Here is a 26071-nt window from a genome sequence, read left to right as displayed (position 1 = left end):
TCTAAGTTTCTAATCCTTCATGAAATTAATTTAGAAATCAAAAACAGAAAGCAGAAAAAACAACTAATAAGAGATTAAACAGCATTCTTCTAAACATGGGTCAAAGAAGAAGTCACAAAAGAAATTCTAAAGTAAATGAAAATAAACAATTTATCAAAATGTGTCAGATATAGCAATACATAGGGAGAAATTGACAGCATTTTTAGCTATAATTAATTACTGCAAATATTAAAAGATCTAAAAATCAATCATCTAATCTTCCATCTTAAGAAACTAGAAAAAGAACAAAGAAATCAGAAGAAATAATAAAAACTAGAGCAGAAAAATAAAATTGAAAATAGGACAATGGAGGAAATCAATGAGACCAATAGGTTTTTATGAAAAAAAAAATTTATTATCCTCTAGCTAATTAAGAACAAAAGAGAGATGACACAAATTACTAAAACAAGGAATAAACAGGAAGCATCAGTACAGATCTCACAGACATAAAAGGATAATCAAAGAATTCTATGAACAACACTACACCAACAAATTTGATATCCTAGCTGAAAGGGACCAATTACTTAAAATACACAATCTAATAGTGATACAAGAAGAAACAGACATTCTGATTAGGCTTATAACTAATCAAGAAATTGAATCACCAATTATAACCTTCCAAAACTGAAAGTGCAAGATACAGATGCGTTCACTGGTGTATAATATAAAATATTTAGGGAAAAATATAACAATTATCTACAATCCCTTTGAGAGCATGGAAAAAAAAAGGGGGGGAATGCAGCTTAATTCATTGTATGAGGCCAGCATTAACCTAACACCAAAATCACACAAAAACATCACAAGAAAAGTAAACCACAGACCAATGTTTCATAAACATTGATGCAAAAATTCTTAATATGAGAAAACTGAATCTTCAAAATATAAAAAGAATCCCACACAATAACCAAGTATAATTTATTTCAAGTATGCAAGTCAGCTCAATATCACAATATCAACTAAAATAATGTATCACAAAAACAGACTGAAGAACAAAAATCAAGTGATTATACCAATAGACGTAGTAAAATCTTTGACAAAATCCAACACCTACTCATGATTTTAAAACCCAGCAAATTAGAAATAGAGGATAACTTCCTCAGCAACAATGATTATGTTAAGATCTGCATTCAAATGGATATTAGACCCCTGCTGTCCACTTCAGCCTGCTACAGGACTCCTGGAGAGTTCCCATTGGTTGGGGAAGTGCGGTAGGAGGAAATTCCAGAGGAGGGATTTCCTGTTGGTGTGTGGGTCCGGGAGAATGTTGCGTGTGTGGGTCGGCATATTTTCAGGGAGCATACAGGGCATTGGCGGGAGTTTCAAAAATAAAGTTTGTTCCTGTTTGAGTTGCTCATGATTTTGTGCCCAGCCAGACTGCGGCAATATAGCTCACTTTACAGTAGGGTACTGGCCTTGCATGCACAGGCCCGGGGTTCATTCCCCAGCACCAAAAAAAAAAAAAAAAAAAAAGTCAGACTAAAAACACCTCTTGGATCTAATAGGTGATTACTGCAGAACTGCAGAAGGTTAATATACAAAGGCCAACAGCTTTCCTATAATTTTTTGAAATTAAAACAAAAAAATTTACATTATATACTCAGACATAAATCTACAAAATATTGACAAGATCTATATGAAGAAAACTATGATAAAAGACAAACTAAAAAAATGAAGATATATGATCATAGACAGGAAAAATCAATATTGTCAAAATGTCAGTTCCCCTCAACTTGATTTTTGACTCAACTGCAGTCCCAATTGAAATTCCAGAAATTTAATTTGTGAATACTGATAAACTGATTCTCAGGTTCATGGGCTGGGCACAGTGGCACATACCTGTAATCCCAGCAGCCCGGAAGGCTGAAGCAGGAGGATCGCAATTTCAAAGCCAGCCTCAGCAAAAACAAGGTGCTAGGCAATTCATGAGACCTTGTCTCTAAATAAAATAAAAAACAGGACTAGGATGCAGCTCAGTGGTCGATTGTCTGATCCCCGGACACCCCCCTCAAAAAAAATATATATATAAGTTGAAAAACCCAAAAGAGCAACACAAATATTAAAAAAGAATAAAGTCAAAGTACTGACCCTACTAACTATAAAGTTACAGCAATCAAGACAGTGTGGTATTGATGAAAAACTAGCTGAACAGTATAGAGAGCCCAAAAGGAGACCTAAACAAACAACTGGTCTTTGACAACCAAATAACAGCAATACACAATGGAGCAAAGACAGTTTTTTGAACAAATGGTGATGTGACAACTGAACATACTGATGCAAAAAATGAATACAGAGACAGGCCTTATACTCTTAACAAAAATTAATTCAAAATGGATCAATAGAGCCAAATGTAAAATGTAAAATTATAAAACTTCACAAAAACTGCATTAGGAGAAAACTTAGGTGAACTCAAATGTGGTGATAACTTTTTAGATATGACATCAAAGGCAGGATGAATGGAAGAAATAATTCATAAGCTGAATTTCATTAAAATGCAGAACTTTTGTTTTTCAGAAGACATTCTCAAGAAAATGAAAGGACAACCATAGAATACAAGAAAATATTTGTAAAAGGCATATCTGATAAGAAACTGTTATCTAAAACAAAGATCTCTTAACACTCAACAATAAGAAAACAAATAATCCAATTAAAATGAGCTAAAGACCTAGAAATACATGGAGACTAAACCTCTTTTTGAATAAAGAATGGGTCACTAAAGAAGTTAGAAGAAAAATTTGAAAATTCCTTGAAACAAATAAAAATGAAAACACAACATACAAAAGCCTGTGAGATATAACAAAAGCACAATTAAGAGGGAAGTTTATAGCAATGAATGCCTACATTAAAAAAAAAAAAAAGAAGAAGAAGGAAGGATTTCAAATAAACAAACTAACAGTACATCTCAAGGTCTTAAAAAAGAACAACCCAAACTCAAAATTAGTAGAAGGAAAGAAATTATAATTATTAGAACAGAAATGAATGAAATAGGGTCTAAAAACAATACAAAGCATAAATGAAAAGAGTTGGATCTTTGAAAAGATGAAATAGACAAACCTTTAGCTAGCATTTTTTTAGCTATCAAATTTCTAGACATGTGTGACCTACCAAAGATTAAACCAAGGGGGGCGGGGGGGAACCTAAATGGTCCAACAAGTAATGAGATTGAAGCAGTAACAAGAAGTCTCCCTCAAAGAAAAGCCCAGGACTAGATGGTTTCACTGATAAATTTTACCAAACTTTTGAAGAACACACACCAATGCTTCTCAAACTGTTTCACAGAAATTGAGAGGGAAAAGAATCTTCCAAAAATCATTGTAAAAAACTAATAAGACAAGGACACAACAAAAATAGAAAACTATAGATCAATATTCTTGATTAACACAGATGGAAAAATCCTCAAAAACTACTAATATTAGTATATCAAGAGCACATAAAAAAAATCACACACCATGATCAAGTTGGTTTCATTCCAGGGATGCAAGGATGATTCAACATATGCTAATTAATAAACATAATACATCACATGAAAAGAATGAAAGACAAAAATGATATCCTCTTAACAAATGCAGAAAAAGTACTGAACAGAATCCAACAGCCCTTCATGTTACAAGCCCTGAACAAGTTACAAAAAGTCAGGTCATACTTCAAAATAATAGTCTATTTACGACAAATCTGTAGCCATCATCACACCAAATGGGGAAAAATTGAAAGCATTTCCTCTAAGATCAGGAACAAGACAAGGGTGTCCCTTTTCACTGCTTTTATTCAAGATGGTACTAGAAATTTTAGCCAGAGTAATTAGGCAAGAGAAATACACATGAGGTAATCACATAAGAGGGGGAATTCAAATTACTTGTGTTTGCAAATAATATGATTCTAAGATTCAGCAGCTTTTCTATATACCAATAATGAATCTAATAAGAAAGAAACAATGAAAATAATCCCATTCACAGTAGCTGCAAACAAACAAACAAAAACATAGGAGATAACATAACCAAAGAAGTGAAATACCTCTATAATGAAAATAACAGAACATTAAAGAAAGAAATTGAAGAAAATATTAAAAGAAAAATTTCCCATGTTCATGAATTGGAAGAATGAATAGTTAAAATGTCCATACTACAATACTACTCAAAGCAATCCACACAGATTCAACACAATCCCCATCAAAATACCAACGGTGCTCTTCATAGAACTAGAAAAAATAATCCTAAAATTCATATAGAGTCATAAAAGACCCTGAATAGCCAAAGCAAATTTGAGCAAAAAAGCAAAGTTGGAGATATCACAATACCTGATTTCAAGATATACTACAAAGCTATAGTAGCAAAACTCAGCATGTTTTTGTTGTAAAAATAGTCATGGGACCAATGGAATAGAATTAAGAACCAGAAAAAAAATATCCATGTGTCCAGTCAATTGATTCTCAACAAATATGTCAAAAACGTACACTGGAGAAAGGACAGCCTCTTTACCAAATGGTACTTGAAAAATTGGACATCTACATGCAGAAGACTAAAACTTAACCTCTCGCCCTGTACAAATATTAACTCACAATGGATCCAAGCCTTTAACATATCCCTAAAACTCTGAGAAAACTAGAGGAAAACACAGGGGAAACATTTCAATATATATTGAAGTAATCACCTCAATCACCAATCACCTAAAAATATGAAAAACATTTCAACATATATTAATACAGACAATGATTTTCCAAACAGGACTCCATAAGTATGGGAAGCCAAAGCAAACTTTGACAAAATGGGATTACATCAAACTAAAAAAACTACTGCACAGCTAAAACAATCAACAAGGTGAAGCAAAAAATATCTGCAAATTATACCTCTGACAGGGGTTGATATCCAGGATACAGATGGAATTCTAAAACCTCCATAGAAAAAATTTAAAATTACAATTAAAAAAATTAAAAGTGAGCAATAGGCTTAAATATACATTTCTCACAAGAAGACAAAAAAATAAGTATACATAAAAAATATGCAATATCACTAATCATCAGAAAAATATAAATTAATATCTCAGTGAGCTATTATCTCACTCCAGTAAGAACAGAAATATTATGAAAAAACTGAAACTAACAAGTACTGGTGAGGAAATAGAAAAAAGGAAACCCTTACAAAATATAATTGGAAATATAAATTAATAAAACTTCTACAGAAAACAGTATAGAGCCTGGACATACAGCTCAGTGGTAAAGTATTTGTGGAGCATGTGTGAGGCCTTGGGTTCAATCCCCAACACCACAAAGAAAAACATATAGAGTAATAAAAAAAAAAAAAAAAAAGAAAGAGTAAAGAAAACAATACAGTGATTCCTCAAAAACCCCAAAATTAACTCCCATTTGATCTAACAATTCCACTCCTGGCTACATATCCAAAATAAATGGAGTCAGCATACAAAAGAGATATCTGCATGCCCATGTTTATTGCAGCACTGTTCACAATACACAAGATATAGATTAAGCCTAGGTGCTTGTCCTATATATGTATATATTTACATATATCTATATATCTTTATAGGTATATATACAACACAGGGGAGTATTTATTCAACCATAAATGAGAATGAAATCCTATCATATGCAGTAAAATGGATGGAACTGGAAGATATTAAGCAAAACTAGTCAGAAACAGAAAGACAAGTACTGCGGGCTAGGGCTAGGGCTCAGCGGTAGTGCACTTGCCTACGAGCATGTGTGAGGCACTGGGTTCGATTTTCAGCACCACATACAAATAAATAAAAGTCCATCAACAACAACAACAAAAAAAAAAGACAAGTACTGTATGTTCTCTCTCATATGTGATAGGGGATGGGGACTGTTAATCTGAAAGTCGAAGAGGGATTACTAATAGGGACAATTCCCTAGTATTTCCAGGGAGGCTGGAGGGATATGAGAGTAGAAGAAGGGTCAATGAACATATCAATTTACAACAGATGCCTGTGTAAAGATATCAAAGTGAATCCCATTAATGTACACGATTCATATGTGCTAATAATAATAAATAAAATGAAAAATATTTCAGAGCATTTGAAATATTTGGAATTTTCAGAAAAGTGATGTCAACTATACTACCAACAAATTAATTATACAACACAATCACCTAAAAAGATGAAAAACTAATCTGTTTCCTTATTTATGAGTCACATATTAGCTAGCTCTCAAAAAGCTTAAAAGCATCACACTTAAAAGCATCATTTTTGTCTTCCCTTCTTTCATAAAAATAGGACTCCAATTTGAATGAGTAAGTTTGTGGAATAAAATAAGTAATCATTAGCAAATGCTCAAAAATATTTGAAACTTGAACTCCTATCAGACAGTCTAATGAATTATATAAGAAAACTGTTACATGAGCTTACGAATACAATTTCTTTTTTTTTCTTAAATGGCATTACTATTCAGCTTGATCATCTTACTTGTCTGCCTTGACTCAGAAAGACTTTTTAGTTGTTTCTAAAAATCAAAGATACCTTAGAAAGAAGGTATTTGCCATTAAAGCATCTATTCATCTGCAGCAGAGGCCCCATCATGAACCTTTACTATCTTGAAGCACTTAGTAGGAGTAATGCAGTAACCTTCCAGGAATTTCTGTGCATTTGAACAATGACTCAACTGGGAATAAACTCTCCAAGTTAATAGTCCCAGGGAACAGACTGATTAAAAAACAATAGGACATACAAGAATATTACATTTTGAACTTTAAATGGTATTAGTCCCCAACAGACTCAGGCTGGAATCCTGAAGGAAGAAGCTATAGTAAAAAAAAGTTGCTTTACTATTACAGATGTAGGACATTGAAACCACAAGGTATCAACACTCTCAAAGCAGATGAGGAACAATATATTCTAATACCTCCAGTGACTAGGCAACTAAGTGAAATGAGTAAATGCTTTGGGAAAGGACTGTGGGGAACTGAAAATTACAGACCTCACCTATAGGTGACAGCCCTATTCAGTTCCAGTATTTTGTTGTCCCATAAGAGTGAAACCCTAGTGCAGCTAGAATTTTGTATTCTTCAAAATAAGTTCCAAATTCAAACCATGTCCAATTAAATCTCCCAGAGTTTAAATGTTAACAACCAATTCAATTTCTTAAAACCATTGGTCTGGGGGCTGGGGATATGGCTCAAGTGGTAGTGCACTTGCCTAGTATGCATGAGGCACTGGGTTCAATTTTCAGCACCACATAAAAATAAAATAAAGATACTGTGTCCACCTAAAACTAAAAAATAAATATTTAAAAAAATATATTGGGCTGGCCTTAAAAACTACATCCATGATCAATAACCATGACCTAAGAAGTAGACCTAAAACCAGGTATAATGATGCACACCAGTAATCCCAGACTAGGGAGGCTAAAACAGGAGGATCACAAATTCACGGCCAGCCTCAGCAACTTAGTGAGACCCTGTCTGAAAATTAAAAAAATAAAATACAAACAACTGGGAATGTAATTCAGTGGTAAAACGTTCACTCACCATTCACACACACACACACACACACAAAAAAAAAAAAAAAAGGAGAAAAAAAAAAAGTAGACCTAAGAATGGCCTAAAATACAGAGACTGTACTCTCAGCATAAATCACCAACCCTAACAACCATAGTCATTCCTGCATAAAACATCAGCAATGACACTTATAAAATAGCCATAATATATTTGTGATCATGAGTGGTGATAGATACAACAACCTAGGCAAAATTCCTGTTAGGTTGATATTCCCTTCACTTTGTACACACTCCTGGAAATCTGAACTATATCTGGAAAAGAAAAAACAAGTCTGAACCCAACTGGTGTTGCTATAACAGAATATCTGACAACAGGTAATATATACTGTTTGGCTAGAGAGTCAAAACTGGCAAGAGTCTCCTGGTTACATCACAACATGCAGAGAACTGGAAGGAGAAATGCAGAAGGGGGCATATGTATAACAGATTGAGCTAAGAGCCAAACTTGCCTTATAACAACCCATTGATAACATGAATCCATTCATGAAAACGGAACATACCTGATCTGATTACTTTTTACTAGCCCCAACTTCTTAAAGGTCCCATAACTTCAACTCTGCCACACTGAGGACCAAGCTTCCAGCACATGAACCTCATGGGACAAACTGTATCAGACCACAATACATATATATACACAATAATGTTGACCATTCTCAGTTTATATTCACTACCACTAATATCAAATGGTCCCTTACTGCTGACAAACAGATGTGCAGGTACATACATTTATACAAACCTATGTGTACGTGTATGTACCTATATATATGTATGTGTGGATACACACACACATACACATACACATATATATTTATATGTATGTATGTATGTATATATATGTATTTTTTTACAAACATATTTTCTTAGTCCATATACTCTCCGAAATAAAAATATTTTATGCTATTCTACCTCTCCATAAATCCCCAACTCCTCCCCATGCCATTATCTGCTAATAGCTTGGATGCCTATTTCACTGAGAAAATAAGAAACTTTCCAAAAATAACTTCACATGTTCCAACCACCACATCTAACAACCTATATTTGTATCTTTATACCTTCTTTTCCCTTAAGCTACTAAGACTACTCAATTTATCTATTCAATCATTCCACTTGGGGCTGGATATCATCCCCTCTAACCTTGTACTCAAATCCCTGGCTACATAGGTGGGTATGGTGGCACATGCCTGTAATCCCAGCAACTCAGGAGGCTAAGGCAGGAAGATCATTACTTCAAGGCCAGCCTCTACAACTTCACAAGACCCTGCCTTCCCCACCAGAAAAAAAAAAGAAAGAAAAAAAAAAAAGCCAGGGATATAGAGCCCTAGGTTCAATACCTAGTACCAAAAAAGCCCTTGCTCCAGCAACTATTCTTCTTTCTTTCCTACATTAATTGTCAACTCTCCCTTTTCACTGGGTCATCTCATTCAGTATATAACATGCTATACAGTGTCTACATGTCACAGGCAGCCTCTAGGATAGCCCTCAGCAATCAGCACCTCCTGTATTTGCACTCTTGGAATGTCTTCTCCCACATTTGATTAGGGTTGGTTTGTGTGAACAACAAAACACATCAAGAAATGATACATGTCCCAAAATACTAGTTCTTTCACACAATTACTTCCATCTCTTTTTCTCTTTGATCACTCATTCCTAAAGCCAATAGCCCTGTCCCAAGGACATTCAGGCAGCATATAAAGAAGCAAACATGGTGCAGCACTGAAATCTCTGGCCAACAGTAACCAAAGAATTGAGGCCTACCAACTATGTAAGTGAACCTGAAAGCAAACGGTTCAGCACCATCAAGTCCTAAAACGACTACAGCCTGAGCTGATAGTTTTTATAGTTTTTATGTATAACTCGGTGAGAGAACCTATGCAAGAACCACCCAACTAATTGCTCACACAAGTAATAAATGCTTGTTAAGTTATTCTATTAGGGGATTATCCTTGACACAGCAACTAATAACAAATACAACATAAGAAGAAAAACTCCCAACCTTGATTTCATACCCCTTTTATCTAAGATCCCTCGCTTCTCTTTTGTAGAAAAACTCATAGAAATTACTAAATACACAAAAGGCCCCAAAGAGTCAGGATTCAATATGCATGAGACATGAAGAACCTCATTTTTATAAGACTTTTAATCTAGCCATACATAAGTGATACATATTCTGGGCATCATGCATCCACCACCTAAGAAACAAATAAAACTCAAGGCTGTTCAACAAGTTAATTAGAGAGTCAAAGCTGTGGTCAGATATACTTATCCCTGTATCTTCCTGATGGTATGTATCAACTCAGGATACACTGGGTTCTGATCTTTATAAGCACAGCATCAGCAAGGAAGGCTGATAAAGCAAAAAAAAACAACAACCAAAAAAAAAAAACAGGACATACAAACATTGTTACCCCAGGATTTAGGTAGCATGATGTTTCTACACTACTGGTATCATACCCTAAGTGTGTTAATTTACTCCCATCTTTCCCTTGCTTCTTTATGTATATTTTTCATTTGTTTAGGCACTTTGTGACTTGAGTCTATTTTCCCATAACCTCTAGGATAGTTTGCCTGGTGCTGTACTTGAACTCTACCATTGTATTAGGACAGTTTCTCAAATGACAGAGTCCCTTATCTGACTCTAAAAACATTATTATACATAGTCACTCACTTTCTCTTTCTGAAACATTCTTCTCTAGTCATCATTCATGGTTCTCCTTCTGGTCATGTGTTTCCCATATTCCATGAAGAGCTAGGAGTACTGTGTTATATATACTTACTTCCTAAATATCACATTCAGTCTTAAAACTTTATGTATATCTGCAGGCTGATGAGTCCCAAATTTATATCTCTAATCCTAACATTTTACCTAAATTCCACACTGTTTAAAATTAAAACTTTACTATCTACTATTCTTCTTTCAGGTCACTGCAGGGGTCTCTTAAGCAGCCTCCCAGATTCCCACCTTAAATCCACTTCAATCTACTTTCAATCCAGCAGACAAGAGTGATTCTTCCCAAACAAATCAAATCATGTTAACCTCTGTTCAAAACTCCTATCTATCATAGTGAAATCTAAAATCAGTACCATGACCTGCAAGGTACCATCTGGTTTATTCTTATCCCCATTCCCATCACTAATCAGCTTGCTCTCTCAGTTTTAGCCTCATTAACCTCTGTACCAACACACAAACATTTCAGGAATGTTCCCACTACAAGACCTTTCCACTCTATTCCCCAAATATTCACATGATTTGCTTCTTCACTTTCTTTAGGTTACTAGTCAACTATCACCTTGTCTGAGAACACTTACTGCCTTTTATAAATACAAACTCCTAGGCTGGGGTTGTGGCCCAGGGGTAGAGCACTTGCCTAGCATGTGTGAGGTCCTGGGTTCAATTCTCAGCACCATATAAATAAAAATAAAGGTCTGTTGACAACTAAAAAAATATTTTAAAAAGATATTTAAAATAAATAAGTAAATAAATACAAACTCCTTTCAATCCATACAACCATCCCATCCACCCATCTCCTCTACCCCTTGCCCTGCTTTACTTTTCTCCAGTTCACACCACTATCTGATATTTATTGATTTATTTGTTTACTATCCATAAGGTCAACAATTTGTATATGCTATTTGTAAATGCTATTTCATATGCATAAAATTTATAGGATTTCAGGCATAATGAAGATACTTAACATACATTACTAAAAAAATAAATAAGTAACAGCAACAGAAGACATTCTCACAGTCAGCTTCAGTTCCATGGGGTCCATATGAGGGCAAAAGGAACTATGTCAGGTTAGAGCTGTAATACCAGAAAGGCAGGTAAGGGCAAAGCCACAGAAATACTGCTTCATGGTCATCATGGCTCTGATAAGAACAAATTAACTGATAAGAAAAAATAGCTTTGCCACAGAGAAACCAGAAAAATACTCTCTCAATGAACTGATCAAAATAATATCACTAGTAATTCCATAAATAAAAATATTTTATGCTTCCTAATATTATACACTAAGAAAATAACTCCTATGGCATTTATTTAGCTAGAAATAACAGTATTGGCACAACTGGCAAACTCTGAATATAGTCTGTAAATTAGGTAAGTATTCAATCAATGCTGATTTTCTGATTTTGATAATGTAAAAGAATCTCCCGTTAAGAAATATACAAACACTGAAATACTAAGAGGGAGAAAACAATATTATGTCTGCAGTTTAATCTCTTAGAAATGAGGGAGAAAAATGTTGCATGAGAAAAAAGATAAAATAAATAGAGTAAAATGAAATTTTAAGAAATCACAGTGAAAAACACATGAGAATTGTTTATATTATCCAGGTAATAATTCTGTAAGTCAGAAATTATGTCAAAGTAAAATTTTTAAGGAAAAAATTAAAGTTTCAAAATTTATAATTATAATTAAAGAACAATTTCAATATATTATAGTAGCTCCTGTCTCAGAATTTAAAAAATAATCTAGATCTTTCAAATTCAAAATTAAGAAGTATGACTATGAAAGAAGAAACTTAGAATCTAAGTTTTTAATAATATTTTCTATTTAACTAATATATTAGACTTTTTTCCTATTTCTAAATTTTACTTAAGAACTAAAATAAATTATATCACTAAGGAAAATATCATTACACTAGCCTTTAAAAAATACTTATCTTCCCATATTTCTATTTTAATTATTTTTAACTAATTATTTTTAACACATTTTAAATTAAGACAATCACAAAAATAATATTCACCATGCTCAAGGATCCAGTATATATTATTTCAACCAAATTATCATAAAATATTGTAGAAAAACCTTTGAATAGTACCAACGTAAAAGAGCTGATTTTAGCTATTTAAACAGTATCAGCCATTTCTTAAAAAAAAAGAAAAAAGAAAAATTACCTTCATGAACTGTAATGCCACAATTGTCACACTGAATTATTTCATCAGCATCCTCACTATTATCTCCAAGACAAACACAGCAAATCAGAATATGGTCCATTTTTTGAGAACTCCAGTTTTGACTCTTCTCAAGAATCAGCGAGTCCTAATATTAAAATATATCAGAAGATAATTACACTTAAAAAATAATTTTAATAAATAAAATTATCACTTTAAACTATTTTAAAACATTATTTTTGCACTTTCAAATTTATGTCACATTCTCCATTCTTTTAGTAACTTCAAAGTATGCTACATTTGAAAAGTATACCTCTTTGTCAAAGGACCCTATAAGTACCCTCTTTCTTAGTTTCCTATTTCTAAGTTCCATTATTCTCCCTCCTCTGAGAAATGAAAAAGCAAGCATGCAAATAACTTATGTGCTTTGTTATTCTGCTTTTCCCTTAAACTAAAACAAAGGAAAATTAATTCAAGAGTGATTACTAATCCTATACATGGATTTAAAAAGTATAAGAAATAGTTCCTAAACTTTGGGAGTTTTTAACTCTGCCTAGGAAAGACAAGACAAACATATATGAAACAGGAAGAAATAAGTTAAAGGCAACACATAAGCAAGTATGCATGTGATGGCTAAGTTATAGTCTATATACTCCATTACTTACTAGGAAATTCAGAAATTCCAGAATTATTGTACTGGGTCAATCAGAGCCTAGCTAGGCATAGCTGAATATATAGATACAAAAAAACATCTAAAAAAGGATCCAGGGTAACTAGCTAACATAAGAGTCAGAGTATTCTACTAAGTTTATGTCATGAAATATCTAGTGCAAACTGGTAATAAAGACACTGACTAGTTATAATACAAAGGAGAAAGGAAGGTTTAATAGTAGATGAATAAAAAAAATAAATATTCCAAAAAAAATAGCAGAGTCTGCTTCTTTTAATTTAAATCTTCTGCATCATGGATTTAAACTTCAATAAGAAAATGTTTCTTATCATATTTAATAGATTGAGCTTAACATTACATATAATAAATTATGAAACTTTGCTGTATGTATTTTATTTATGAACCTAACTATATTCAAAAATATCATTAAAAATTAGTTCCAGGGGCTAGGGTTGTAGCTCAGAGATAGAGTGCTTGCCTAGCATGTGTGAGGCACTGGGTTCAATCCTCAGCACCAGGTAAAAATAAAATAAAGGTATTGTGTCCACCCACAACTAAAAAAATAAATATTGAAAAAAATTAGTTCCATATCATACACTCACTAAATATATTTGGTTTCATATTAATATTTTTATATTCTTTTAAACTCTGCCAAACAATATTCAAAGGTAACATTTGGGATTTCAACAGCAGTTTTTAAGTCATTATTGAAAACACTTGAAGGTCACTACAATTATTTCAATATATTTTGTGTATAACATCTAAAATTGACCTGTAAAACAAATCAGAAAAGAATTCAAAAGTCAACAAGGAGGTAATGTCATTTCCCTTAAGAATTCTAGTGCTTCAAAATTTTATACTTTTTCCGTTTTATTAAAAAAAACAAAAAAAATAATTTGAAGTTAATAAATGGATAGCAAATAAAGGTTTAAAAAAAAGTCCTTGAGAAAATTCACGTGTTTTATAGTACTTTGGCACAACAAACAAACAAAAACCTGCCTAAATTTTCATATCTTTAATATGCTTCCAAGATAACAGCATTTGACTTAAAAGTAAAGTAATGTTAGGTTTCATCCTCAGCTCTAATAGCTGTTGAACCATAAAAGTTGAAATTTTCCCATCTGTAAAATGAGGATGAAAAAAATCAGATCTCATGAGGCTGTTATGTGAATTAATGAAGCAATATGTAACATGAACATTTCAGGCAAATACTAGGCACTCAATAAATGTCCATTCTCTTCCTCTTTTCCTCTGCACTTCTTTATTCTTTAGATGGTTGAAAAACAGAAATACAAACTGACAATTTATTATACTGGGGTGTCTCTTAGAACCCCAAAAGAAAATTTACAAGCCTCACAGAGCACTGCAAATTTAAATATCAGCTCTATGATAAGTCCAAAAAAGAAGTTTTTCTTAGACTATCACAATAGAGATTTTTTTAAAAATCAGACTAAGAAACAACCTAGTGAACAATCAGTTTAATAACCAAGAGGGTATTCATGTTTATGAACTCTGCCAACATTTCTCTGGTGGAATTACAACAAATTATCAGCCCTGAAAAAAATGGTTTGCTCATATGGCAAAACATAAATTTCTAGAGTCAGAAAAAACACCATTAATGGGTATCTCTAATTCCTTTTTTTTTTTTTTTTGCTCAAAAAATAGTGAATATCTAAATTATAAATCTAGACCAATTTCTTTCTGCACACACTGTCACTTAGAGAAAACAAAATTAAGTGGTATTTCTGGCCTCTGATGCCCATCACGTAGATTCTTACCAGAACTGTAATGCAAAGAGAAAACTACAGTCCCACAATATTTACCTAAACAAATAGCTGGCAGACAATGCTTCAATAAGAAAATCTAAATACATCCTCCTGAAAAAATTATGATCTAACTTTTCTTTAACATATCAAATATAGATTTAAGCACACTTATGATCAAATGAACATAAAACCCAAGTTATTATTAATTTCTCTTAGTATTTTTTTTTTTTTTTTTTTGAGACAGGGTCTTGCTGTTGTTTAAGGCTTCACTAAGTCACTGAGGCTGGCCTCAAACTTGTGATCTTCCTGCCTCAGCCTCCTGAGTTGCTGGGATTACAGGCATGTGCCACCATACCTGGCTTCTGTCAGTATCTCCCTGAAGATGGCTATCCTCTTTCAAGTTTCTAGAGAAAATAGGTAAGCTAATAAACTTTTTAACACAAAATTTTTATAATATGGCTTTACATAAAAATAGAAATCAGGAAAATGGGTATGGAATGTCAAAAGGGTATCACCCAAAAAATAATTCTAATAGAATAATTTAATGGAATACAATTACTATATGAAGAGAGTAAATAGGGCACTATAATAATAAATCAGAGACTACTTAATTTCACTTTTTTCCATTGGCATTTAAAATTTATTTCAAAAGTTATACTATTACCCAGTGTTCTCCACAGGTTTTAAATGTTTTCTGTTCATTTATATACATGTATTCCATAGAGATTATTGTAAATGATTATAAATGATACAATGGGCTAATATGGGGGAGCTAACATGATGGGTGCTAATGTTTAATGGAAGGAAATTCCACCATACGTCAGAATTAAAAGTTTAGAAAAAATCAACATAACAAAAGCCTGACCAATCATTCTTCCTCAAAGTTTCAAAAAACATTAAATTCTTAAGACTCCCAAAAATATTTGTACAATGTTAAAAAAACTGATTTTTATCCAGGACTTAGAGCAATTTGTTTTACCATGAAATCTGTAAAAAGGCAACTGATTAATAAGTAAGACATTCCAAATAAAAGCAACTATTGATAAATTTTGGCTATATATATAAAAGCAAAAATCTGATGACAATGGCCATTAAAGGTAAGATCTTTTTATGACAAAAAAAAATCTATTAAGCAAAGAATATAAGGTTACATTTATAAAACAGTAATCTAAAATCCAAATCATCTCCAAAGCTAAATATTATTTAGAGTTGTTCTTCCTTTTGCCAAACAAAACAAAAAACTTCCATTTTTATTGACATGATCTTCTCTGTTACATTAATTCTCATCCAAATCTGTAGTTTTAAATTCATAAAAATGAGAACTATTTTCTGAAAATGCTACATCACCCTCTTCAATAAACTTACCCCATAAGATTTTAATCTACTAAAGAGAATCAAGTGAATAATCAAAATAATTGTAATGAATCTCAAATGGTTAAAGAAAAAACACTGAAAAGAACACACTATTTACTAAACACACATATCCCAAGGAGATTCTTCAGAGTGTGTTAAATGCAAACAATACTCAATTCTACAGCAGCAGTCCTCAAGGTGTCACCCTGGAAACTCTCTTTCAGGGGGTCTAGGAGGTGAAGGCTGTTTTCCTAACAATGCTAGGTTTATCTGCCCTTTTCACTCCTATCATAGGTGTAGGAAGTTTTCCAGAAGCTACATGAAGAGAAATGATGTCATTAATATGACAACTTGTATACATCTGCATGTCTTGTTTTTTGAAATTTTTAAGTTCTAATTTGAAAGAGTAAATATCAACAGATATAATCTAAACAAATAATAATAGGGTTCCTCAATAATTTTTAAGAGTATAAAGGGGTCCTGAGACCAAAACATTTATGAGAACCACTGCTCTACAGTATTTCAGGGCCTGAAGGCACTACGAACAATAGCTATAAAGGGGCCTGCTCAAAAAAATGTTAAGTTCCCCTAAGAAAATTCAAAATTGTGAAAAATTCAGGACATCATTTACATACAAATGATGGCCACAAACACTTCTCTAAATATGCACTTGATACAGCATCCAAGAAAAAGTCTACCTGCATATAAACTAAATATAGTATTCTATTTTATATTTCTAAAGACACATCTTCAGCTATCTCTACTACAAAATGGTATCTGAAAACTTAAAACTAAAAGCAGAGAAAAATAAAACTTCAAATACCAAATATGTATTTATTAACTATCCAATGCATATTTAGCAATTATCACTTCCTAAGATAACCAGGAAAACGAAGACATAAGCAGTGGCTATAAGGCAACAGGGATTAACTTCAGTCATCTTTTTTACAAAATCAGTATCATATGAATAGAAAATTCAGTAGTATAAGTAACAGTCTACATTGACTAGTTTTTTAATTTAACTTTAATGCCTAGTTTGAATGACATAATTTAAATAGAACTAGAATAATCAAAAATTTGAGGGGCAAACACTGTTATCAAACTTTTAGGTAGAATGTTAGTCTAAGAGAAATTAACTTTCTATAAATTCTTTTACTTGGGTGCATCTCCAAGATGTGCTTTAGAATTTCATTCCTGAATTGTCTTTAGGGACTATTAATCTAAACCTATAAGGTCTCTTCTACTAGGAAAAACAAAAAACCAGAACAGCACATGTGGTCTTTAAATGCAACATAATCTAAAATCTCTTAAGCAACAGGTTATGAATTACAGGTTATTAACAGAGTATATACACACTTTATATAGCAAATTTCTAAATATATGTAGGTATCCCTCATACCTTACCCATAACTCTAATCACATTGCCTCTAGCATTAGCCAGACTACTTTTGTGAATATCAATATAAAAATTAAGCAAAGAAGAGATATTGGAAAAAGGAAACTTATTGAGTAGACAAAAATGAGTGTTAGACATTAGAAAATAAACTGAATGTGTGTCTAAATTAAATATTAACAATTAGATTTCCATACTTCTACTCCTCTAAAACAGCATTATTAATATGAAACAGCTTATGCCATACCATTAAAAAATACTATGCTGCAACATCCCAAAATGACAATTCTCCTTTTCCTAAAGATAAGATTTAGGATAGCACTGGAGGAAGGCAACATTCTTCATAGAAAAATGAGCAACCTAGAAGTTAAGTTTATAATACAACATAAAAGCTGCAGTTTCATCTTCACTAACATATAACCGCTGATAGCTTGCTGAACATTATTTTGTAAGAAAAATCACCAAATCTTACAGTAAATTTAATTAAAAATAATCACTGCTGTGCAAAACTTCTGTAAGCAGAAAAATGTGAAGAAACATATAAAGCATAAAGAGAAAATTTACAATTTAAGCTACTTCAGTGATATGAAAAAAATAAGTATTTGGTAAAGAAGTAAATTTTGATGACTATAAACACATTAACAGAAATGACAGAATTAATTATTATAGTTATACATGTGATGTAACAGATACATCTACATGTAAGACAACAACTCAATCTTTCTTTTGAAGAAAAACATATACATAAACACACAGACAAAGAGACACAAATGTGTTTGCTGAAGAATCTTGAATGTTGCATCTCTGGACCCAATGCATAAACCTAACTTTCAGTAGTAGAACTTCAAGTGGAAGAACTGAGTCATTACTGTAGTTTTATGATAGGAAAATTTGTTCTATGATGGAAATGTTTGGGTTTTTTTCCTCTCATTTCTTTGCAGAGATTATTTATTCACTAAATATATGTAAGCATACTTCATATTTATTCCCATACATATAGCCCAAAGATCTGGTAACTACACTGATGATGGGTGCTACACCTGATAAAAGAAACTGTAAAATGAATTTTTTGAGTCTGAGAAAATAATTATGCTGCTTTTTGTCCTGCTCTAAAGTATTCTAAAGACCTGCATTTTTATGTGGATATGAACAAAACTAAGTAGGAAAAAAATGACCTTTTTTTCCATAATCCACTCAGCACCATCCAACCGTCCTATGAACAAAAGGGAGAGGGGATAAAAAAATGGGAATGAAAATCATCATTTCCCAAGGTTACAATTAAAAAAATTTTCTCTAAATGTTTCTCCTTGATGATGGAGATTGTGAGCTCCTTGAGAACGGTGACAAATAGTAGAAAATCAATAGAGTTTTGTTGATCAAATGAATAAATGCTATAATTAGGAGGCTCATTCACTCCCACAGTTAAATAGAATTTCAAGGAAGCCAACTTAATATAATGAGTGATTTAAAGAATCCCCTTTTCCCCAGACAGACAGATATCATAAAAATTGGGTGGATCTACCTCATTACTCTTGCTTTGAGATAGTGTCAGGCTATCATTGGTCAGTTCCTCATCATCAGCACTGTTTCTGCTAAGAACTTTACTCTTCTTCTTCTTACAACCCCCTTCGCTAGCAGGGCTGCTATGGTCTTCATCATTGCCCTCATCATTCTCATCTTCATCGCTTCCACTTCCCTCATCTTCATCATCCTCATTGTCTCCATCACTCCCCTCTTTCTGAGATGCTGATCTCCCTTTCCTCTTTACTACAGTAGGTCGCCAGTCATTATCATCTTCACTGTCATAGTCATCCATGTCATTCAGCTCTTCCATGGAGACAAAATCCAAAAGTGGTCGGTTTCGACGAAGATTCCACTTTTTTGGCTCACTGACTTGTTCCTCTGCAGTAGAGGTCGTTGTGGGGGCAGAAGGGGATGCATTAACAGCAGGAGGACTTGTGGCTGGTATAGTAGCCACAGCAGAAGCAGCCACAGTATCAGATACTGTTGTTTTTTCTTTTTCTTTCTCTTTCTCTTTATCCTTCTCTTTCTCTTTTTCCTTTTCTTTGTCCTTTTTCTTTCTAGGTCTTTCTCCATTTTCCTCTTCATCCTTCTTTTCCATTTTAATTAACTGTTTGTCAGATGACAGTATTTCTTCCTCTGCAGAATTTTTAAGTTGTTCTTCTTTGACTTTAATATCGTCATTCAGCTCTTCCTCTAAATTATTTTCCTCAGAATCACTACAGGAACCTTCTCCACTGTCCTTTGAAGGATCTTCACTTCCATTACCACTCCCTTCAGAATCTGTTGAAAATATGAGAAAAAAAAAACCACACATATGTATATACATACACACACACACACACAACGCTGACACAAATGAAACCACCAAAATTTGTGAATAACTTTTAAAACAATATAAACAAATTTAAGTCAAAGAATGGTAGACATTCCCAACCTGATTAAATAATAAATCAATGAAGTTGATATAATGGTTTTAATTCAATATAGCACTAATGAAGATGAATGTAATTATAAATTGAAATATACTTTAAAAAGAGGAGCTCTATTTTGTGTCATATTTATTTATTTACTTATTTTGTGCTATATATATAGATATATATATATATAAACTCATTTATTTCATACCATACTTTGTATCCCAGAGGCAATACTTTTCTAAAGTAAAAGTACTTTTTTTTAAATTGGGCCCTTGATTTTAACTGAATGATAATATTATGTAGACAAAATTCTTCTTCCTTTACATCTTCCTTTTATAAACTATATGGACTTACAAGTAGCAAAAGTGTCACATCCAAAACAAGATAAATCTGATCCCCCAAAGTTTTGTTTCACTTATTTTCCCTTTACTTAGCAAAATAAGCATAGATGTGTATATGTCAACTTGTATCACATCCCTGACAGACCAAATCAATTTAGATCAAGTACACAGATCAAGACAATAGCAATGGCACAGAAAATGGAAACTAAAAAAGAGATTATCAATTTTCCTGCTTTTTAAGATGCTATCTGTAATAATAAAAGAAGTCACCTAAACTTTCAAAAATTCTAGGCCCTAGAAAGGAAGTAACTGATGAATAAATGAATCCATCCTAGAAATGAACCATCATGATAGTTACTGAAAAGATAAGCAGTAAACAACAAAGTGCTCTTACAGACCTATAAGCTTTCTAGTAAGTTTCTTCCATTCTTGCCTAGGGCAGCCAAGTCCCCACTCCAGCACTCCTTCATAACTGTCTAATCCTCTTTTCACCCAATCAAATAAATAAAAATCTAAAATATTTAAAGGGAACGATAAAAGGAAGTGGGAAATACGAGGAGAAAGAGTTTACACCAAAGGAAAATGAATTGTTTGTGCCTAAAACTAAGAAAACAGTAATGATGAATTAGTGAAAAAAGTCAGCATTTCCACACCATTTGAATTCCTATGAACCCAGCTTGCCTTAGTCTCTATAATTAACTGGGCATTAAAGGTGAAAGAAGTTGTCTGCAATTAGTATCTGGTATCTAAAGCACCTGAGAAGCACTATACAAACGACTGATAAAAATATCCTGCAAATACTCCATTTATGTATAATGTGTTAAAGTGCATTCTACTATCACATATAACTAATTAGAACAAATAAAAAATACATACAAAAAAAAACCCTCACGAAATTGAAAACAATTCAAATTGTAAAATGCATTTCTGGTCACAATGAGTTAAAACACATGTCTTCAAAAATTAAAAAATAAAAAGCAACAAATGTTAACTGACTTTATGAAATCAATATCAATCTCAAGATTATCATGTAAGTATGTACAACTTACTCAGGAGTATTCTGAAAAAGACCCATCTTAAACAATCTTGCATATAATATCGTAAATAAGCAATACCTTGAAGATTAACAATTCCCTATTTCAAAGCTTTAGAGCCAGATGTCTTTCAAATTTCAGAATTCTGCAGATTTTAGAAGGGTGGCATGGCATACATACCATATATTCCCAATGAGGTCTATGTTATTGTCCTATAATCAATTACAATATTTATCCAGCACAGAGAATAAATACTTGCAGGATATGAGAAATAAATACTCCAAATGATCTGTTGTTTTGCCATTAAATAAGGTTGTGCCAAATTTAGTAAATACTTTTGGATTTTTTTAGTTTCTTGGATTTTAAAGAGTATAGGCCTGATATCACTAACAAATAAGTAACCTCTATTCAGTCCAAGAATTTTACAAATAATTAACAAAATTCAACCCAACCTACCAAGAAGAATCATCTCTGGTATAAAAAACAACCAAAACTTCTAGATGTTTTTAAATTGTAATCCAATAAATAATAACCAGAGTTGACTAAATACTTCAAAGGCAAAGAAGGAATTCTTTTGCATGTTAACTAAGGAAAATTCAAACATGAAAAGGTACTATTCTTCTAGATCAATTTTCTAGAAGTCTTTTCAGCAAAACAAATCCAATGTTAGACACAAAAGTGAAGATTAACTGGCACAGAAGTATGGGTACCTGATCAAAACTGAGACCAATCCAACTTTGCTATTACTTGTTAAATGTTACAAAATGTCAGGGATTTTTGTGAATTTGTTTTCTTTTCCATTGCCAATGCCAATTATTAATTACTTTTAAATGTAGAGGTACACTGATACACTTTGATTTTGTTTTTGTTTTGTAATCAAAAAAATTTTTTTAAAAATTAAAATTTCTGCCAGGTGCAATGGCACATGCCTATAATCCCAGCAGTTCAGGAGGCTGAATCAAGAGGCTGAGAAAGGAGGATCACAAGTTCAAAGCTAGCCTCAGCAAAAGAAAGGCACTAAGCAACTCAGTGAGACCCTGTCTCTAAATAAAATACAAAATAGGGCTGAGGACGTGGCTCAGTGCCCCTGAGTTCAATTCCGGTACCAAAAAAAAAAAAAAAAATTATAATTTTTATAATATTTTATATTTTTAATACATTATTAGAAGAATATGAAATTTTTCCATAGATTGAAATCCCAATAGCATGTCCAACCCTTTATTCACCAAACATAACACATTACTCATACTCCAACTGCAGGGATCAGAAATATATCAAATTTTATCTTTCTTTGATATCTGAAAAATAACTTCTTCATCTGATTACTCATCACTTCTTTTTGGTACATATGCACTTCAGGGATGGATATAAACAGTATTTATAAGCATAGATGGGTAATAGCAAGAAAACAAGATCCTTGGTTGGTTATATTTTTAGAGAGTGAAAAGAAAAAATTTCCTACAAAATCAAAGAACGACTCTATGACATGTTCCAAATCTATCATCCCTATATGTCCTACATCAAAAAAAGAAATAATAGCATGAAGAAATGAGAAATGAGCCAGATATGTCAAATAAAGCTACTCAGGCATAAGGACAGAGTTAATTACAAGTCTACAATAAACTTTTTGCATCACATTAAAAAAATTTTAAGTTGAAATTCTATTTTCCATTTGGTTAACTAAAAAGTAACCTTTTTAAAATACACATCAGAATTTCTCCAAAGAATAGCTATTTCAACTAACAGACCATTGAGGAATTTTAACAGAATTTAATAAATGAAACTTCAAGAATCCCTTCATAATATTCAATAATAAAATTAAAATTATTTTAACTAATGACAATCATCAATACCATTACAACCAATGCTTAAGTTTTGCTCATAATAAATATAAACGATAAAAGCATTACGTTTCAATTCAGAGATTTAATTTTGCAATAAATATAATCCTTTTATTCAATTTCATCAACCTCATTCTATTCATCAAGACACTGCAACAGGAATTAGTATCATAAGTATATATAATAGATAACAGATCACTATGTATTACTTATTCAGAATTACCATCTTAGAGGTATCTTTTACTAGTTCTGTCTGTCTCTTAATACAGCTCATCCTTTACTCCTGACTCTAGTTCCAGCTGTGTCATCTTACCTTTTCTAGGTAAACCAAATCCAGTGATTATGAAGTGGGGACATTTTTCCCCAGAGGATATCTGCCAATGTCTGGTGCCACTGGAGACAATGGTTGCCAGGGACAGGTAGAGAAGACATTATGTGTGTTCACCTAGTAAAGGACAGCAATGCTGCCAAATATCCTACAATGTATAGGATAGGCCTCCATAATAAGGAATCAACCAACACAAAATGTCAACAGGGCTAAGTTTGAGAAACCTTCATAGTATATAAGGTCTGAATATGACCTCATGAGACTTTTATGGGTTTATCTCTCCTACTGTTCCTTTACTCAGTCCTTGTCCATAAACATAAAATGACATTTCCAAACCTCCACATCTTTAACATTTAATGTTTCCTTCACCAAGACTGCTGTCTATCTAAATCTTCTATCTCTTTCAGTTCATGGATCAACTTTTATCTCAGTGAAACTGTTCTACATCTAAAATAATCTAATTTCCTCTTAAAGACCTGAACTACACAAATCAATCATCATCCTTTGTGTCATCTACTATTTTATTTGATTATTCTAATAGAATTGCTATTTTGTTGTGAATTCACCATAATGTCTAGCTAAGGGTTAAACAAACAACAGGTGGTCAATGAATATATCTTGATTCAAACTATAACACAAAGCAAAATACAAGTCTCAGTCTGACTCTCATAGTTAAACTATTTTCTGTCAATACAGTCTAACTAAATTAAGCATGAATCAAGAAATAAAGTTAAACTAGGAATGGTGGCTCATGCCTGAAATCCCAGCGACTCAGGGAGCTAAGGCAGGAATCACAAATTTGAGGCCAGCCTTAGCAACTTATCAAGGATCTCAGCAATTTAGTGAAATTCTGTCACGAAATATGAAATAAAAAAGGCTGGAGATGTGGACAGTGATAAAGCATCCCTGGATTCAATCCCCATACCAAAAAAAAAAGGAAGAAAGCTAAGCATTCTACTCTGTGTGCAAAGTACTTTGGGTGGGTAGAAGGGTAGGGGAGGAAGCCAGGACACACTGTTGTTAGTTTGTCTTCTTTCATTTAGAACACTCTATTTATATAGTAAATAAATATAAGCAGTCCTATACCTGTCCCCAGTCCTAGACCCCAGTCTCAAATACAACCACTTTGACTAAGTTGAAGCATGAAATCAGTCATCAATAGTAAATGTATTAGATCTATAAAACTGGGAATTTCATATGGTTCCACCTAACATTTCTACATATGGTTCTTATGGAGGCTATATTACCTGTTTTAAGATGAATTCATTTTAAATGTTATTTACTTTGTCAATAACACTTGCCAATCTTATTGGCAGGTCATGCTATAGCAACTGTTGTTTTTTTTTTTTTTTTTTTTTCCTTTTTTTATCATCTGAGAAACACATGAGCGAAAGTATGTTTAGAATTTTTGATATTTATTCTTTTATTTCCCACGTTTTGATTGGTGTAGTTTAGTTGGGCACATGGATGGGATTTGTTGTTACATATTTGTATATGCACACAATATTGGTATTCATTCTTAAAGCCTAAAAGAAATACAAAAAGTTTTATAATCAGAATTTCAGATTTTAAGATGAAAATATGGAGAAATTGATGCAGAGTACAGTTAGTAAAAACTGAAGCCAATCAATCTAACCATTTTAAGATTAAGTCTAAAGAAGTCAGCAGTTCACTCAATAAGTCATTTCTAGATGTCATGAAAAAAAAAGACTTAGCCAGACAAATGTTAGCTACTGTCTCTCCACTTCTAGTTTAATATCCTATTAATAAGCTGGGCTGGGATTCCACAACTTGAACATGTGCAAAACATCTGGGTCTTTTTTCTTATAAGAGTCTAATAAATGAACTACCTCAGGAAGAGAACAGAAAAGAATCAAGTGGAAGCAATGGTAATCTAGAGTAAGACATCGCCTCAGCTATGGGGAATGTCAATGCACGTAAACCAAAAGGGGAAAAGACAATTCAATTTCCGTTGACTATTAATTATTTTAAACAAAATTATTTTCTACTAATTTCCCTTTTACAATAAAATATGAAGAACTAAATAGATAAATTTGTGTCCTTAGATCACAAATTTAAACTCCCCAGGAGCCAGGGAGGTAGGAAGGTGAACCATGAATGCAACACACTAGTATTATGTGACAAGAAAGAACAGAAGATATATATGAGCACTTTTAGGAGATATGTATATCAGCCTAACAAAACTCATCCTATCATGTTTCACAAATAATATTTCCCTTCAACTATGATTAGGATTTAACAAAGTCAGGAAAATCTACTTAAGTTTGATACCACAAATTATTTTGCTAAAGAAGTTTATGTTTGATAAAGATTGTTTCATCCCTTATAAAGAAAAATAATACCTGAGAGAGACTCCATTTCAATAAACAAAAAGAAAAAAGTATCTATAATATCAGTATTTATTGTCACAGAAATATTAAGAAATACTTAAG

At 32.5% G+C, this 26071-nt stretch overlaps 1 protein-coding gene across 3 annotated transcripts in view; it reads right to left on the bottom strand.

Moving 5' to 3' along the window:
• Phf14 (PHD finger protein 14) overlaps nucleotides 1–26071 on the bottom strand; it is a 189904-nt gene that overhangs the window by 161296 nt on the left and 2537 nt on the right. For 2 of the 3 annotated variants that reach the window (XR_013091873.2, XM_076861574.2), the window contains exons 3-4: nucleotides 19156–19937; nucleotides 12455–12599 (exon numbers count right to left, since the gene is read on the bottom strand). Coding sequence is in view for 2 of the 3 variants with exons in the window: in XM_076861574.2 (XP_076717689.1) it covers nucleotides 12455–12599; nucleotides 19156–19937 (927 nt within the window). In the remaining variant the exon portion in view is untranslated. The remainder of the gene's footprint in view (nucleotides 1–12454; nucleotides 12600–19155; nucleotides 19938–26071) is intronic. The other variant, XM_076861581.1, reaches the window with a different exon arrangement.

Source organism: Callospermophilus lateralis, chromosome 1 (assembly GCF_048772815.1).
Source record: "Callospermophilus lateralis isolate mCalLat2 chromosome 1, mCalLat2.hap1, whole genome shotgun sequence".
In the NCBI taxonomy this organism is placed as follows: Eukaryota; Metazoa; Chordata; class Mammalia; order Rodentia; family Sciuridae; genus Callospermophilus; species Callospermophilus lateralis.
The sequence above is the reverse complement of the archived record's forward strand: the minus strand, read 5'-3'. Positions and strand labels throughout refer to the sequence as shown.